At 39.8% G+C, this 18,374-nt stretch overlaps 1 protein-coding gene across 5 annotated transcripts in view; it reads left to right on the top strand.

The window, feature by feature from the left end:
- slc4a4a (solute carrier family 4 member 4a) overlaps positions 1–18,374 on the top strand; it is a 51,335-nt gene that overhangs the window by 24,312 nt on the left and 8,649 nt on the right. For 3 of the 5 annotated variants that reach the window (XM_072664923.1, XM_072664920.1, XM_072664919.1), the window contains 13 exons: positions 1,004–1,183; positions 3,520–3,596; positions 6,841–6,998; positions 7,200–7,287; positions 7,413–7,567; positions 8,366–8,479; positions 8,960–9,134; positions 10,795–10,928; positions 11,381–11,652; positions 14,414–14,484; positions 15,152–15,337; positions 15,524–15,637; positions 17,431–17,592. In XM_072664923.1, the coding sequence (XP_072521024.1) occupies positions 1,004–1,183; positions 3,520–3,596; positions 6,841–6,998; positions 7,200–7,287; positions 7,413–7,567; positions 8,366–8,479; positions 8,960–9,134; positions 10,795–10,928; positions 11,381–11,652; positions 14,414–14,484; positions 15,152–15,337; positions 15,524–15,637; positions 17,431–17,592 (1,886 nt within the window). The remainder of the gene's footprint in view (positions 1–1,003; positions 1,184–3,519; positions 3,597–6,840; positions 6,999–7,199; positions 7,288–7,412; positions 7,568–8,365; positions 8,480–8,959; positions 9,135–10,794; positions 10,929–11,380; positions 11,653–14,413; positions 14,485–15,151; positions 15,338–15,523; positions 15,638–17,430; positions 17,593–18,374) is intronic. The other 2 variants (XM_072664922.1, XM_072664921.1) reach the window with 1 other exon arrangement.

An 18,374-nucleotide genomic window follows, 5' to 3' on the forward strand; every position in this document is an offset into this window, starting at 1 on the left:
TAACAGGCTGTCTATTTAGTTGGTTTGCAACCACTGCCATGTCAGGACGTATTTATAGATCTATTTAATACACTCAGCCCCCACTGCAACTGCAAACCCAGCTTTCCGGGTGGGTGCATCCATTCAGGGCAGGCAAAGAGCTTTCTTTTTTCCCCCTCTACATTTATTTCCTTTATATTGACTTGAGCCACAGGAAGTGGAAGGTCAGGTTTGTTGCTTAAAAAATCACTGTTAAACCACCACTAATGCAGTGGAGTAGCTGTGTTTGTGTAGTCCTGTTCTAAAATGTAAAGTTCTTTCTGGGGTGCTAACATGTTGCAAACCTGTCCTGTGAGGATGAGGCTAATTGATGCATTATTTTGGAAATGATCCAAAGCAACTCAAAATGAGGTTTGAAAACCTTTTGTGCAAGGCAACGTAACTCTGGCTTGGGCCAGAAGCTAAGCATGCAGAATATACCATTTATGGAATCAAGCGAGAGTGTTCTTTTTATTTAAGACTTGCCTGTTTGTTATCAATAGCATTCTCTCTGTGCACTGGAGATTCCCTTATTTGCAGTAGTTTAACCTATAGAGCTCTTTCTTTTGAACTAGAACTGAATTCAGGGTTTAGCCATTAAGCCACTAGACTAGGCCATTCAAAAAACAAAGCCTGAGGGCCCCAGCCTCGTGCCTAGGACCCTGACCTTCTTTATAAAAATAGAACCTCGCAAGAACAGCCAGACATGAACAAGCCAGAAATTTATTATATCTCTATCTTTAATGGCTTAAAATAGAATATGTGTTGTTACAACTTTTTGTTTTAGTCTCATCAAAATGTTTGATTTCTAGCTTAATTCTGCAGGTATGATTGTTTTGAGTCAATGATTCAGATAATTTCATTGAACATTGCTAAAAGTAATGACAGTTGACCTGTGAGATGAAGTAATGTAGCGTTTTATAATGTAAATATGAATAGAAAAGAATGAACCTAATCCCTGTCTTTTTCTCCTTTTGTTTTTCAGAGATGATTACAGACAGTCAGATAGAGAATGGTCTGTTGAAGGCTGACCTGAAGGATAAGGTCATGTACACCTTGCTAAGGAAGCATCGCCATCAGACCAAAAAATCCAATCTGCGATCTCTGGCTGACATTGGCAAAACGGTCTCAAGTGCAAGTAGGCTGTTTTCCAACACGGATAATGGTAATACAGGTGCCAGTTTGGTGCAGTTTTTATATTCTTTTATATTTTCCCCTTATTAGATACTCCCATCTTCTAAAAGAGACCTTTTTTGTTTATATGCATATTAGAATCCTAAGATTGTAATAAAAGTTAGTTTACCATTACTTTATAAAACTCAAAACTCTTATCTATGTTCTACAGAACTGTAGGTCACTTTAATTATACTTCCAATTCTAACAACAGCTTGGAAACATTATAACCAAGCATAATCAGCACACAGTACGCACCTTTAATTATCCTATCAACTCTCACAGTAAATGAAACTTCTACAGCAAAGGTTCTATTGGTATTTGTTTCATTTATGGTTTTGATTTAGTGATCACCCTGTTGCTGTTTTGCATCAGTGTCACTTAGGGCCTAATCATGTGTGCTTGATACAATTCATAATGCGTTATAGAAATATAATAGTGAATCTAAGTTCCACCTAGTAATCTACCTACTAACCTTAGGCTTAGTAAAGAATTACATCTACATCAATTCTTTAACTAAGCATTTATTTAAAGTTGACTAATCACAATAATTAGAACAATTTACTTTGTGTTATGTACTGGTTTTGTTTAATTTGTCTAAATGAAATATCTGTGTATGTGGATTTATGTGTTTAAATGTTGCATACAATATGATGTTTCACGATGTTATTGAGGAAGTAAATTGTTATGTACAGGATAATCTAAAAATCTAAAATAATCTAAAATAATTTATTAGTTATTAACTAGCGGCACTAATATCGCCTCCAAGGTCATGGCTTAGATCAAAATTTACTGATTAGCTACATTATCTGTACAGATACCAAATCGGCATGTAGCGCCGACATCACAACAACTGTACACACCCTTGATAAATGTTTTCTTTAGTGCCGTGTGAAGCAAACCTTTATGGGGTAATATATTATAGTTATTAACTTATATTGCTTAAATACTTTACATATTGCAGGATGGACCTTTTGATCTCTTAAAACAGGAGATCAGTCCAGTTTCAAAAGGACGGTCCTATTGAAAGTACCTTTTAAAACCTTTAATGTTGGCCCAGACACTATATACTACTGAAATCAGCCATAAGCCTAATAGTCATTTATTTATCTTTCAGTACAAGTGATAGCCTCTGATTAGCCTGTTAAACAAGCTACTTCCTTAGACATCTCATCTTAAGTCTTACAATGTTCCTTCACAAAATCTAACTTTTTAACACCTCTGCTTTGGCCTTTCGGGCTGCCTTTCTTGACTTTCCTTAAATGCTTTGCTTTCTCCTTACTCTTTTTTCCCCTCCTCTGCTGCTTTTGCCACTAAAAGCTCGTAGTCCGCTCGAAAACTCAGTGCCTTGCCTAACAGCTCGCGCCTCTGAGGAGGAGCTACAAGTCCCTGGAAGTCCGAGCATGGGATGGCTTAGTAAGTCAAACGACTGTAGCCCCAACTAGAATCCATGTCACCTGTTTGTGTGCGCACGACTCATTCATCGCAGATTACTATTAACACTATACTTCACATTTGATGATTCCTCTACTACAGTTTAGGAACCCTGACCCCTGTCTATAACATTTGTGTCTCGGTAGTCAATTCCAACATTTATGTCCCATTCGTGTTCACTTGCGAATGAATACCAAGGCCCTGTTATATAACCAGAGATCATACCAATGTGGTGATCTGCGCCCTAGGAAGATTTGGTCCCATGGTATTTTTATGCCGTTAGTTATCTCCTTATCTAACAAAGATTCTGATCATGTCAGTAGTACGGGCCTGGGGAAATTGAAGACTTTACCTATTTGTCCTCCTTGTATGTTTTAAAGCTTATAAAACGACTTTCCCCAAGGTTTACTTTTGTCTGCATCAAACTGACACCCACACCATTATTGCAGTTTTATTTGTGTATTAAATGTTACCACAGTGGCGTCACGAATACTCTGCTTTGTTCTGTCTTTTATTCCTCTGCTGAACTCTCTGCGGCATGGCACCCAAATTCTTGGGTTCAAGTAGCTGTAATGGTTCATTTTCAATAGAGTCCACTTGTGACCAAAAAGTCAACTTGTACCATTTCTGTCTTGTCCAGTATAATTATCCATGTTGACTTCTGCAGAGTTAAATGCACACTATGATTTAATGTTGAAGTTTTTAAATTTCATTTCATTCAATTTGTTAACAGCAACAGACAAGGTGTGCCTTCTCTTTAGCGCCCGGACTTCTAAAACATGCATGAGTGGAATGAGCTACTGTGTCTTTTTCATTCTAAACTCTCTTTCATTGCTTTGTTATAGAGGACTTTGTTGCTAGGTTAACCATACTGGGACTGCTCATTTTCTTCAGGTAGCCCCACCACTGCTCATCGGAACCTGACGTCAAGCAGCATGAATGACATCTCTGACAAACCAGAGAAAGATCAGGTATGTACGTTTGTCTAACGTTCCCTCTTCTACCTAAGCTTTGGCAATGATTTTACATTTGTAAACTTACTGAAGTGTGTGATATTTCAGATGAGCAAGGTAGGTCAGAGATGATATGGTAAAATACTATTGCAAATCACTTGTGAAGAAACCAGGTTGGGATCTCCTGCAGTGCATGGTCTTGGTCAGTAATTAGCAGGCCAAAGTACAACTTCTCTTCTGGATCCTGGTTCTGTTTAGCTGTTGAACAAGTCTGTTGTTCGCTGTACCCATGCTATCTTCACATGGATCATTATCATTCATGAGAAATAGATAAAATGACTTTGCCATTCCCTGCCCGTTGTTCCTCAGCCTAATCACCCACCAGGAAAATTTGATGTTAAGTGCACCACAGACATAAACAAAAGGAGCCGCAAAGCTGTACGCGAGGACATATTCCAAACAGAGAAGCACTACCGGCCTACAATCTCAACAGGAAATGCTCAGCCGCTTGCCAGGGGAATATGGAGCAGAGATGGAGTTTCTGATTAGGTGCAGCAAGCACTAACAAACCAGTGAAACTTGAAAATACGTCTAAATGTTTTTCTGTCACCTAAAAGGCCTGCGTGACCTTAGCGCTTAGCCAGGTCTATGGTTTTATTAATGATAACTCTCTGACAGTTCCATGTGTTTAAGCGTTTCTCTGGAAGTGCCGTGAGCTTTTGACTCTGTTGGGACTCAGCGCTGCTAAAAAACCTCAGAGGAGCAAGAGATGTCCTGTTTTTTCAGTAGCCCAGGATGAGGCGTTTGGGTTGGGTGGAGGGGTTTATGTGCTCCAGAGACGCAGGACAGATTGGGATTGTAAACACAGATTGGTGAAAGGCACGGCTGCGTGTCATGTGGTGGAAAAGCATGGTTAAGAGGCCTGATGGTCTGTCACGCTTGCGAATTCCCCTCAGCTAAAGCCTGATACCATCCTCACATTCCCAAATCCTTGGGGATTCATAGGATCTGGTAACAGTGTAGATTATTCAGTGATTAATAAAATGATCAAATGTTGCGCAAATGATGGATGTAACTATTGAGGTTTGTTTTTCTGCACTTGAAACATTTCCTGAGTGACCCAGATCACTCCTGATAATTTATTTTCCATTGTTCTTTAGCTCTTCCAGACTGTGCCAGTAGGTGTTGCAGACACAAGAAGTGATGGTGGACCCATTTCTATTCATTTTGAAGTCTATGGGGTGTCTTTGTCTGCTACTGATCAGCATTTTCAAGTCTATGGTGTGTCTTTGTCTTCCACAGACCAGCAGGCGCAAAGCAGAGCTCATACACAAATACAGTATTGGGACACCTGCTAATTCATTTTTTTAGGGTATGAAGGGTATTAGGAGTTTATCCTGCTTTTGTTGGAGTAACTGTCTCTACTGTCCAGGAAAGGCTTTTTGCTAGATTTTGGAGCATCGCTGTGATGGATTTGATTGCATCCAGTGACAGGAGTGTTAGTGAGGTTGTTTGATGAACTCCCAAACTCCCAAATCCCAAAAGTATTGGATGGAGCGCCATCCATCATTCCAGAGAACACAGTTCCACTTCTCCACCGCTCAATGCTGGGGGGCGTTTTACCCCTCTAGCCCACATCTGGCATTAGGCATGGTGACAATAGGTTGATGCTTATCTGCTCCAGAGAGGGACAAGAAAAGTGGCGACACTGTGTTTTCCTCTCCAAACTATTCCTTTAAAATAGAAATATGTCAAATACAGTCCAAAGATCTGATCATTTGACCAAATAGTTACATTATAAAAATAATCAGTGACATTTTAGCCTGCAAATAATGACAATGACATAATCCTTATTCTTACAATAATCCTAATCTTGTTACTAAAAGAAAGCAGTATGTTAAAGCATGTATTTGTACCTATTAGAGTAGCCTTAATGGCAATCACCCAGCCTAACAGGAACTTTTAACCAGATGCTGATCTGGTTAATCTGGTGGCTTTATGCCATTCTAAACTGCACTTCAGCCATGACCACAAACAGCATAGAAGCTCAGCTGCCAGAAGCGTCTCATGTCACAGTTGTAACGTCAGGAAAAGGGTAATTATCTTATTTGAACACAAAAAGTTCTACTAGTACTTCTGGATTACCTGACAGTGTTGCTGTGATTTAATGTCTCTTGTTAAGTCTACAGTAAAGTGTTTATTGTAACATTATAAAACACATCCTGTTTATCACTGTAGTCTTTAGCCACACAGTTCTCAAAACAAACTAATAAAAGACACAAACGTCTTTTAGTAAGGTTGCATAGTATGTCAATATGTGGCCTACAAACTATGCCAATCAAAGTCCTTTAATGCCACGCCCGCTGAAGGAAAATCAGTCTGCCCCTGGTGTCCTCAGACAGAATGTCCTTGGGTGCTTTTGGGTGAAGTTTTTCCACTGAAGTTTTCTCCAGTCAATAAGTAACCCAGTAGTGCCCATAACAGTGTAATTTGACATTTATGGCAGTTTTTTTTTTTTTTTTTTTTTTTTTTAAAGTACACCTGTGCTTGCTTTATGAATGTCTTGACTGCTAATTGGGTGATGTTGCAATCAGGGAGTTTTATTAGCTTACTGTTGTATATTTTCTGCAAATACACAGACTAAGGTTCTTACTTACATATACTCTTTTAGCTGCCAAAACCTGAGAAATTATATCTAATATAATGATATCTCAAATGATGGCTCATATAAGATTTAAAAGTGATGATGACCATGGAAGCTTTGATTCAACATAAGTTGTCCAATAGTAGTTTATGGCCCAGCAGGAGGAGGAGAGGGAATGCTAATTATTTTTGGTCTGTAAACTTTAGACTTGGCACTAACTCAAAGGTTGTGTCCACTAATGAAATTAACTTTGAAGAGAGGACTTCAGCATCTCTGTGGTAGTGGCAGCATTACTCCTTAAGAGAGATTTAATTTAGTACATCTGTCCAGGTTACCATTGGTTCCTGTGGAAAAAGAGGAAAGGTATGCAGCACTAATAGAAGGCACTTGCTGACTTAGCAGCCTCATGTATGACCATCCATCTCCATAATTTCCATCACATGGGCAGATGTAGGTGTTCCCTGAATCCCATTAATGCCTTACTTTGGCATTTAAATCACTGAGTGGCCTGTGTTTCTGAAAAGGCAGCGAATGCTTCATTATCATCTCTTTGTTCGTCCTTTGCTGTGTTTTCACTGGGTTTCATTAAGTTGCCTGTGTGTGCCTGCATGTGTTTAGCTGAAGAACAAGTTTATGAAGAAGCTCCCCAGAGATGCAGAGGCCTCCAATGTACTGGTTGGCGAAGTGGACTTTCTGGACGCTCCTTTTGTGGCCTTTGTGAGGCTGCAGCAGGCTGTTATGCTAGGAGCGCTAACAGAAGTGCCAGTTCCAACCAGGTGCGACCAGTACCAGTCCTAAATCTCACATTGCAAAACAATTATCTTCATTTAAGGTTTATAACATTCCATTATGTAACATATCTGTATTAATGAAATGCTCATAATAATGATAACTGTCATAATTGATTAACTAGATCAAGTATGTTGTTGATGTTCTTTGAACTGTATTATTACGCTTGCCTAAATTTGCCCATACAGGTTCCTGTTCATTCTTCTTGGGCCAAAAGGAAAAGCCAAGTCATATCATGAAATCGGTAGAGCAATTGCCACCCTTATGTCTGATGAGGTAAGAAAAGCTGGGTTTACATGTCATAGTATGTTCGTATATCTACAATAGATGCACATAAATTTAGTGGTATCTCAAACGTTCTGCTTTGATATGAAGTCTAATCTAATCATTTCCTTATGAAGGTCTTCCATGACATTGCATACAAGGCCAAGGACAGACAAGACCTCCTTGCTGGTATCGATGAGTTCTTGGATGAGGTCATTGTGCTCCCTCCTGGCGAATGGGACCCCGCCATCAGGATAGAACCTCCAAAGTCTCTACCATCTTCTGACAAAAGGTTAACTGTTAAAGGTTTTAGCTCTTTCATTTACACAATCCCTGCAATTAAGCTGTCCTCAAGGTTACGTTAGGTTAATCGTTACCAATGGATTTTCAAAAGCATCTATTATAGGTGGCAAAGGGCTTCTAGAGGGCTTTGAAACCTATGGGAAACATGTGGGCCTCTCACTTCATCTACATGTGTTGAAGCTAGAAGCTGAGAAGCTATTTCATAGATTCTTTAAAACCAGTAAGTGAGTTCCATGTAGTGGCAGACAGAGCCAGACAAGAGAAGAAGCAGGGTAACGATTAATGAGATAAGCCTTGTCATGTCTCTTTGGCTTCAAGTTAAGTGATAGCAGGTCGCTGTCTCAGTCTGTTGGTCAACCTGTGCTTGCACCTTGGGCACAGTGCCAAAACACAACACTGCCATACTATCGCTAATAGTGTAAAATGTAATCACACTGCTGTCAGAAAAGACATCCGTTCATTTTAAACAGCCTTTTAAATGATATTACATAAATAGTAATGTTTATACTATTTTACTGACCTAGGTTAAAATAATGTTCTCTGTGGTCTGTGTACTAAAAACAAAAGTATTTCCATATAGATTAGGTGTTAAATTACTTCATGATCCCTGGTGATTGTTTTTTTGTTTTGTTTTGCTTTTTTGTGTCAAGACTTTCGAAACAGCTTGGTAAAAAATGTATTTTAAAAATTGAGCTCTTGTGAGGACACTGTGAGGACACTTTTATGTTTTTTATTGACTGTCCTATTCAGTGTCCTTCTGTCTGCACTGTGTGTGTCTATTCTTCAGGAAGAACATGTATGCCGGAGGGGACAACGCACAGATGAACGGGGACACGCCTCACGACGGAGGACACGGAGGCGGGGGGCACGCAATTGGCGACGAGCTGAAAAAGACGGGGCGGTGAGTCCCTAAGTGCCCCTAGATTTTTCCTTTTGTAATATGTTCTCCCCTCAGGTCAGTGGTTCTGAAAGTAGTGGTTTAGGAGCTTTGAGATGTAGAACCAATGTTTTAGGTGACCCATGGCTGAGGAAAATATCTCTATCAGTTTAAAATCACTGATTTAGATGTTAATGTTAGGTATTAGTAAGAATTTTTGGGTATATAATCTCTGACAGTGTTTATTATCTAAGACTATTTATTTTAAAACCAGTGAACTAACACTTAGTGCTTTATCATATTAAACAGTACTATCGGTGTGTCCCTTGTGTAGTAAAAAAACACTGTTATCTTGTGACGGTGCTGTAATACATGACGCTAGCTTGAAGAGCACTCTGAATTGATAAAGTAACACTACATCTTTCTCAATGACACATACTATGCTAAAAATAAGAGTTGTACCATAGTTTGTCAAGCTCATCAATTCATATCTCTTTTTTTCAGATTCTGTGGAGGCCTTATACTTGACATTAAAAGGAAAGCCCCATTCTTTGCCAGTGATTTCTATGATGCACTACACATCCAGTCTTTGTCTGCCATTCTGTTCATCTATTTAGGAACAGTCACTAACGCCATCACATTTGGAGGACTGCTTGGGGATGCTACCGAAAACATGCAGGTGGATCTAATCATAAATGTTCTGTACTTCTTAATTCTGTCATAAGTCATGTTAACACTAGCTGTAGGGATTAATTTGTTGAAACCTCTGAAACTACTGAAGGACATTCACAAGACATACATACAACAGTGAAATCATTTCCAGCCTGCATTACATACCACACACTCTCACTCTCTGGAGTGATGGAGCACCATAACCATAACTTTGAGATAAGATGAAGGGGCTTCATGATCCAACAAAGAATTGGAGTGTTGTTTATGATATAATGTATGCATATATGCACTGTATAATATTACAAATAGCATAGGCCTAATACATACCACGACCTCATGATAAAAGTAAGACATCATTACTAGTTTTACTTTTGCAAACTCTGGCACCCACTCATGGCCACTCATACACCTGCACAATTGTTCCATACTAGTCCAGGAAGACCTAGTGTACAGGCACAACCACATTCACCTCTCTTGCAAGGCTCTGTGTAGAGTTGTGGTCGAATGTTTACATTTGCACTCATCATGGGCATGAATTTAGGGCTTCTTTTTTTCTGGAGCGAAGTGACAACATATATTTTTAATTGTTGGAATGGCAAACCTACAGTACAACAGAATAGTGTCTCAGTCCAGATCATAGAAGAATGATTGTAGATTTAAGATTTTAATGTCTCTTGGAGCCATTTCTAAACTACTGCAAATTTCGATATCATAACATTAGCACCACTGACAGGTGACAAGGTGGTATGCAGTGGTCTGTGCTCCAAGAAGGGACAACCAGTGAATGGATGACAGAGTCATGAGCACCTTAGGCTTATTGAGTCTTAAGGTGGAGGCCCCACCTCACAACTTACAGGACTTAAAGGATCTGCTGTTAACCTGTTGTACCAGATGCCATAGGACATCCTGCGAGGTCTTGTGGAGTCCATGCAATGAATATTCAGATCTGTTGTGGCAGCACAAAGGGAACCTACCTAGTATTCGGCAAGTGGTGTTAATGTTATGCCTGTCACTTTACATAAGTATAGGAAGTGTACCCACTTTGCCAAACTCTGGAAGAAGACCCCAACCGTCACCCTGTGCTGAGAGGAAATCAGTTTGGAAGGTGAGGAACAATCCAGGAACCATTACGACACAAGCCTGCCATGAACTTGAAGCTGCTGGAACCCCAGTGTCACTGTCAAGCAATTTTCATTGCCATGGACTCAGATGCTGCCATCCAAGAAAGAAGCAACTGCTCCAGAATCAATGGACATGGCCAAGGGAGAAAGTCCTCTGGGGCACTTTTTGAGACAAAGCCTTTTGGACAAGTAAAAGTGAACACAGGAACACTTTAGCAGCAGCATGTTCTGGGGCTGTTTTGGAACTGGTACATTGCACAAAAGTGGATAAAATAATGAACACAATTGGGTGTTCCACAATTGGTCTTACCAAAGCCCTTTCCTCAATCATGTGAATATTTTGGCTCTGTTGATTTCACAATGTCAACAACAATTTGTGCACATATTCTTGTTTTTTTTATTGAAGCTGTATGTTATCTTGTCATTCTGCCCCAGAAAAAGAAAGAAATAGCCCTGACTTTCATGTCCATTATGGTGTATGTACACTTCTGACCACAACTGTGTTATACCTCACACTCACCTGGCTGAATGCTTGTCTCTCCGAAGGGGGTGTTGGAGAGCTTTCTGGGCACAGCTGTCTCAGGGGCCGTCTTTTGCCTCCTGGCCGGACAGCCTCTCACCATCCTCAGCAGTACAGGACCTGTGCTCGTCTTTGAAAGACTCCTTTTCAACTTCAGCAGGTATCTCATCTCATATCTTCTTCTCACACATGTAGTAGTATTCATATTTAAACACAGGGCTGACTGGTGCAGAATAAACATTCTATAGAGAAAATATTGACAGTGAAGTGAAAAACACTGATTATATTCATCCACAGTGGCAGCAAGTGAACAGTCAGTTCTTGAAGGTGATGTGTTAAAGCAGAAAAACTTTGACAAGAGCCACATTGTGATGGTTAGGTTACTGAGTCACCTCAGGCAGGTCTTGTGGGTTTTTTTCTGGAATGCAGAGGTCAGTACCTGCCAAAGGTGCACTAAGATCAATGTACTGCCATATATTCTAATACGATTGGGAATATAAGGGGCTTTTGCCTGTTGTCAGTTGTCATTATTTGAACACTGTAGAATAACATGTCCAGAGAGCCAACGGAAATCATTACCTAATTCACAGTAAACATTTCCTGTTCCTGCAGGGACAACCAGTTTGACTACCTGGAGTTCCGATTGTGGATCGGCCTGTGGTCGGCTTTCTTCTGCCTGGTCCTGGTGGCCACTGATGCCAGCTTCCTGGTGCAGTACTTCACCCGCTTCACAGAAGAAGGTTTCTCTTCACTGATCAGCTTCATCTTCATCTATGACGCCTTCAAGAAAATGATAAAGCTGGCCCACTACTACCCCATAAACTCAGACTACAAGGTTGACTATGTTACGCAGTACGACTGCATGTGCATGGCGCCCACTATAGGTAGGAAATGGTACTTACATATGTTCCTTTTGTCTAAGCTTTCAAGCACTATTTATCCTGATCCCCTCAGTGCTGATTGAACATCCCTAAACTTGAATTCTTTCTTTTTTTATGTCCCATAAAAAGCAATACAATCAGTCAATCAATCCAATTCAATCAGCAATACAATCAATCCAAACAGAAAGGGCTGAGTGTTAGTATGGGTCCCATTTTAGAGTGGTCAGGCATGCCGCATTCTACAGCAGATGTAAGAAGTAATAGGCAGTGCTGACCAGGCAGAAAGAACAAGAAAATGTCTGGTCCATTTTTCAGTGAACTGATGCATATTACAGTGCTTATTCACTGAAGCAAACTTGATGTAGCACAAACTGACCTTTTTTATTCCCTGGGTTGCTAAGACAAGCAAGTGGCATGTTAGTGTATGCCCTAGATACCTAAACTCAAAGACCATATAATCTTACCTAATATGATTTAACATTGTAGTCAGTAGATGTGTTGACATTTCTGAAGAGGACTTGAGGCATCCTTGACTTGCTAAGCTGTCTGATGGTTGCTACACTAATGCACAACAGTTAGAAGCATGCAGAGAAACCACATGGTAAAGTAAAATTAGAGTAAAGTAAAGAAAAACTAGAAAAATACTGATAGACTGAAATGATTTTAGTAGCATTACTAGGTTTGCCTGCTGAATGGCCACTCTGTAAACAAGGCAATAATAATAATAATAATAATCATCATCATCATCATCATCATCATCCGAGTTTGTCCTGCATAGAGAATTATGTTTTGTACCACCTCCAGCTCTTGTCAAAACCCTGATGTGGAAAATGACTGCTTTCTAAGAAGTTTTAGTGATCATAATTATGACCTACTGTGACCTCCAGCAATATGTTTCTGGTATAGCATAGTTTCCCCAATGCACTCCTTTGGTATCGATTAGTATGCTCTAAACTTTCCACACAAAAGACATACAATTACTGCAGTAAAAACATAATAATCTTTCATTGTAATCCATTTTCTCAAACAGAACAGCATCCCTTATGTGTCTGCTATTATTGCTGTCAACAGCTTTCCATCCCTCATGCAGCAGCTGACACTCTGTATTTGTTGTGTTAGTTAGGATGTTCATGTGTGTGTGAAGGGACATGTTTGTGTGAGCATACTCTCAGCAAGGATAAAGGACAACGCTCATGGTGAAACGGAGGTGGCGGGGTTACCTCCCTTGTGAGCGGGCCAGTGGGCGGGCACTCTCTTTATCCGCCACCCATTGCCTTCCTCTGAAGCGGCACTCTTTACCCTCCCCCTGGTTTCTCTCTGTCCGCCCCAGACGGACCAGCAGAAACAACAGCTGGGTGGAAATTAGCCTCAGTTATGAGCAGCAGAACCTATAAGGCTCTTTAAAGATTAATGCAAAAGAATGGTGGCGAGCACTCATAGTACACGCTGTGGGACGCCACACCTGCCATGTGAGACTCTTCACCAGCAGAAGGAAGTGATGGCTTAACTTGAGGATAATTCTGCAGAATGCACCTAGGGGGGACGGGGGGACCTTATCAAATGTTGCATAACACCAGGGGTGTCCTTATCCCTTTTTTGTTCAATATTAACTATGATTTTATTCAATTCAGATTGCTGGTCTTGAAGAATGGCATTAGAATTGGTGGTGTGGATCAAATAGTACAGAGTAGTACATAGTACTGCATCACACTGCAGATCAGACTATAAAAATGTGTTTATTGAAACATAGATTTAGTAAACAGACAGTAGCAATGTGGGATCAGCACCAAACGTGTTTGAAAACTTTCTAGAAAAGATTAAATCCATTAAATTCCCTACTGGGAAATTTACCATCAGACTTTTTCAAGCAGAATTGCTTGAACTGTGTGGTCAGGACGCAGGAAACATTTTCTTCTGAAAGCTCTTCCATGAAGGTCATATTTGTGCAGGTGTTGGAGCACAGTGCACCAGTCACTCCAGGGTCTGATGAAAGTTCCTGAAGATCTTTTCTAGTCAAACAGGGGTGTTATCCAGTCTCCTTACAGACCTCAACTTAACTTCTACCTTTCTTAATTACATTACCAACTGTGGAAACTGCTACCTGGCAGTAGATGCAGTCTTCTTATTCTCCTGCTTTGTGGGTTATTTTCAAAGCAGTTATTTTAGGGTTTTGTTTTTTTTTCAGTGTTTGGTAGCTGCTTACAAGAGCTGCTAATTGTTGGGTCAATTTAAAGAGTCAAGCGTTTTTTATAAAGCTTTAAAATTTAGGTCACTTTGCCTGTTGTAACCATGACTTTAAGTAATAGCGCTAACAAGCTGGTCTGAGACCTTTGTAAATGTTATCTGAGAGCTCAAATCTCTTGATGCTTAAACGTTTGCATGGTGCTTCTTCTCTTTTTTTTTAACTCTTAAAATGTACAAAACAAAGCAAAGTACACTAATCCTGCCTACAGTGATTCATTATATGAATACATGAATAATTGCACTATGCATTGTGTGAATGATGTGAATTAAATATATTTCTAGTGCACAATAGGACTTCTGTTGGCAAACTATAATATACTGATTGTATTTGTACTGTAGCTCCTGTTCTGTAAGGTCAACTTAAGATGGAAAACTACCATCTGACTGCTGTCAGTATAAGATGTCTCATAGAACATTTGAAATATCCTAAGTTATTAGATCAAAAAGGAGATGTCGCTTTTCAGATGACTTGGGGGGGGGGCACATTTAGGTCACTGTGTCTCGTTCTTTTGTCTTACAGTAAATGGGTCAGACATGTACAGTGATCCAGTGGATGGAACATCTGCCTGGTTCTACAACTACACCGATCTAGTAGGTTCTGCTTTTCTATATCTGTCAGACTAAATCACCTTTATGGTTGAAATTACACTGTCAAAATATGTGTCTTCTTAGGAATACACTGCTCTCTAAAACCATTTTTAACTTCAAGGCACAAACTGAGACATCTTGTAATCTTGCACTGCTTTGTCACTATTGCCCCCCAGGCTAAACTGCAATTTGGCCCATTATTACACTTCTAGCCATAGCTATCCTACCAAAAAACCCTTAAACACTGCTACGTTATCCTTTGGATGATGGAAAATGGGCGTAGTCACAATAGGCTCATTCAGCTCGTGCCCTCAGTTTGAGCTTGCTGAAATGTAATGCTCTAACACAATGCCTGCCATCATCTTGGTGACTTCTCTGAAAGAAATCTCAGGTCTCGCCCGACCCCATTGTGCAGTATGGAACAAGGGCAGAGACTGATTTCATTCTTCAGCTCTATTATTTATTTCTAAGGTATTGTTTCCTCTGATATCAGAATAACTCACTGCATCTTTTATGGAGTTTCATGTCCTATGAAAAAGAAAATGGCTATAACAGTAATTGGGGGTTCCTCATTTAAAGTTTAAAACCATGTTCAACTAGCCCCATACCACTTAAATGACTGATAACTATTTTCCCAGCTTAACTAAAGTGTCTCTTTTCTATCCAATAGCCCTTAAATGCTACCTGGTCCTCACTGTCGAAAAAGGAATGTCTGAAGTACGGTGGTGAGTTGGTGGGCAAGGCCTGCGACTTTGTGCCCGACATCACCCTCATGTCCTTCATTCTGTTTTTTGGCACCTACACCTGCTCAATGGGTCTGAAGAAGTTCAAGACCAGCCCATTCTTTCCTACCACGGTAAGCAGCCCTACAGCTCTCTCTCTCAGCCTTCAAGCAGGGCAGCAGAAATCCTCTTTGCTGACCTGTAACTTTAATCCATTCACAAAAGCAATGGAGGGCAGCGTCCTGACTGTTTGCTCTGATTCTATAATAATATCCCGTTGTTGTCTGGTTGTTTATACTTTGAGTTTTTTATATCTTTAGGTGAGGAAGCTCATCAGTGATTTTGCCATTATCTTGGCGATTCTAATTTTCTGCTGTGTCGATGCTTTGGTGGGAGTCAATACACCTAAGCTCATTGTGCCAACTGAATTTAAGGTGAGCATCAAATCCTTTTTTATCCTCAAAATAACAGGGAATATTAAATAATGGAGTGATTTGCTAACTGCCAGATTTCAGACAGCAACCAAAAGAATTTCAAACTTTATATTTGTTTGTTATATGGGTGAGTCTGCACTTGTGGCTCTTTTCAATTGAATTTGCAATAATTTTGTTTAAAGTATGTCAAGCCAATGTATACATGCAAGAAAGACTTAATGATGATGAAGCCTGAGCTTATATAGAATTGAAATATTTTAGATTTGTTTGCAGGTATAGAGTAAAAATCCAACTCATTCCAAAGGGTTTACAACTTTTTTGTCCTGAGTGATAATTTAGCCTTTAACTTTGAAATTCTAAACAGTTAAAAAGATATTTTATGGTCAAACAAAAATGTTATTACCATTACCATGTGTCATTACCATTATACCCTGTTTTGTGTTAATATTGATGTGTTGCGGTAATGACAGCTTATCATGGATTTCCTAACACTACTTTATAGCTAATACAAGACACACTTTAACTATGTATAAATGATGTCAAAATATCTAAACACTAATGACACTGAATACATCTACTCCATGATTTGGGGGAAAAACTTGATTAAATTACTTACTTCTCCTGACTTCTCCAGACAAAATAATGTGTGTTTCCTTGTCAGTCTTTGTTTCCATAGTTCAGACATAGGTCAGGTTAGGTTGCTTTATTTAATTTGACTTGGGTGGAAATTAGCCTCAGTTATGAGCAGCCGAACCTATAAGGCTCTTTAAAGATTAATGCAAAAGAATGGTGGCCAGCACTCCTAGTACACACTGTGGAACGCCACACCTGCCATGTGAGACTCTTCACCAGCAGAAGGAAGTAATGGCTTAACTTAATAATAATAATAATAATTCTGCAAAATGCACCTAGTCAAGCGAGTCAAAGTTTATACAGAAATGTTTACAAAACATCTAACAACTACTGCGAAACTACCAAACAACTAACAGTTGACAAATGTAAAAGTTCTCAACTCACTATGCCATGTTCGACCTATTCATCAGTGTCTTTGTATCGCTCAACCTTCACTCAGATGGAAGTAGCTGAAATCTAATATATAAATGGTGAGTGCTGTCAGCTAAAATCAGGTCAGTTACCCACATTATTTGGCCGTGGTACAAAGACTCTTAGGTTAGTTTATGACTTACCAATCAGCTCGCTAGACTGTTTCACTGGAGAAATCACAGGCTGTTGCAGTAATGACTGTAATGTTGTCCACGGTAATAATGATTCAAAAATGTGCCAAAGTTGGACAGATATAAATGTAAATAATACATTATGTTGAAAAACACACATTGTGATTGTGATGAATTGATCACGTTTTATTATTTTAATGAAGCAGAGATGTCTCTGGTCTGGAATTAAGAACAAAGTAGCAAAGTATTGATGTTTAACACATTAAAAAATAAAACTCATAATGATTTTGGTACACAACCTTTGTTTAGTGGTACAGTGCGTAATATATTTTATACCTAAGATATTTAGTTTGTAACTAAGTATCTCTAACATTAATTAAGGACCTGGGTACACAAACGTACCCCTAAATGGAAGAATCACCCATATATTGCTTGCCACTTCTCTGGAAAGAAGTGCAGGTAAAATGAGGTTGCAGGTTGCTAGTGATCAGAGGTTTGCATTTCGGAATGCATTTCCAAATTTTAAAGAGATATTCACTAATAAATACCATCATTTTAGCAGTCTTAATATTGTTCTCTCTGATCCTCTAAACCTCTCTCCTCTTACCCATTCTGCAGCCAACGAGCCCTCTGCGTGGCTGGTTTGTGCCACCATTTGGGGGGAACCCCTGGTGGGTTTACCTGGCATCGGCTCTTCCCGCTCTGCTTGTGACCATCCTGCTTTTCATGGACCAGCAGATCACCGCCGTCATCGTCAACCGCAAGGAGCACAAGCTTAAGGTAGAGAAAGCGTGACTGGGTGGCGAGCTTCTGGGCCGGATGATTTAGTGCGCTCACTTTAAGCTTCCCAGGAGCTCAGGAAAAACCTGCAGCGCTGTGAACAAGCACAGCCAGGCATGCGCTCTGTGCCAAGACTGCCGTATTAATAGATCTCTTGTGAATGGAGTGTGATTTGTTTATTCACTCCTCCTCCTTTGTTTCTAGGAAGTGAGTGAGGGACCTAAAAAAATAGCTTATTTTTGCTGGTCAGTTGAGTCATATATGATGTCAGGTGTGGAAAAACCTGGTCTAAAATATAAATTGGTGGCTTTTTGATGTAGATCAAAGGCTCTGATGCAAACCTTCCACTGTGAGAGCCCCACTGGCAGTCTTTGAATTCATTTGTTGTGAATACTCCCAAGCATATGACATGATACCAGAGATCATATGCAGATTTGTTATGAACTATTTTCCTCCATTCAGACACTGCTTATTCAGCAGTCCCCATCAACTGACCTCTTTGTTGCTCCCAGTATGAACAGATTCTGAGGAGCTCAACAACGAAGTGATTGTGAAGGGGCCGAAAACAATCCATTCATTTCCCTTTGGGGAATGTAACATGATACTTGCCGTGTAACACTGTGTCCTCCTCCATGCAATACCTCAAAGCCTCACTGCTAAGAAAGAGCTGTTTTATTGCTATTGTGTATGAGTTCTGTGGATGTGAATTGGGTTACACCACTAAATACCTTGCATCTGGACTGCCTCCTTTCTTTCATTAGACTTTTTTTCATGGTTGTTTA

The sequence above is a fragment of the Salminus brasiliensis genome, chromosome 20 (genome assembly GCF_030463535.1).
Source record: "Salminus brasiliensis chromosome 20, fSalBra1.hap2, whole genome shotgun sequence".
Taxonomy (NCBI): Eukaryota; Metazoa; Chordata; class Actinopteri; order Characiformes; family Bryconidae; genus Salminus; species Salminus brasiliensis.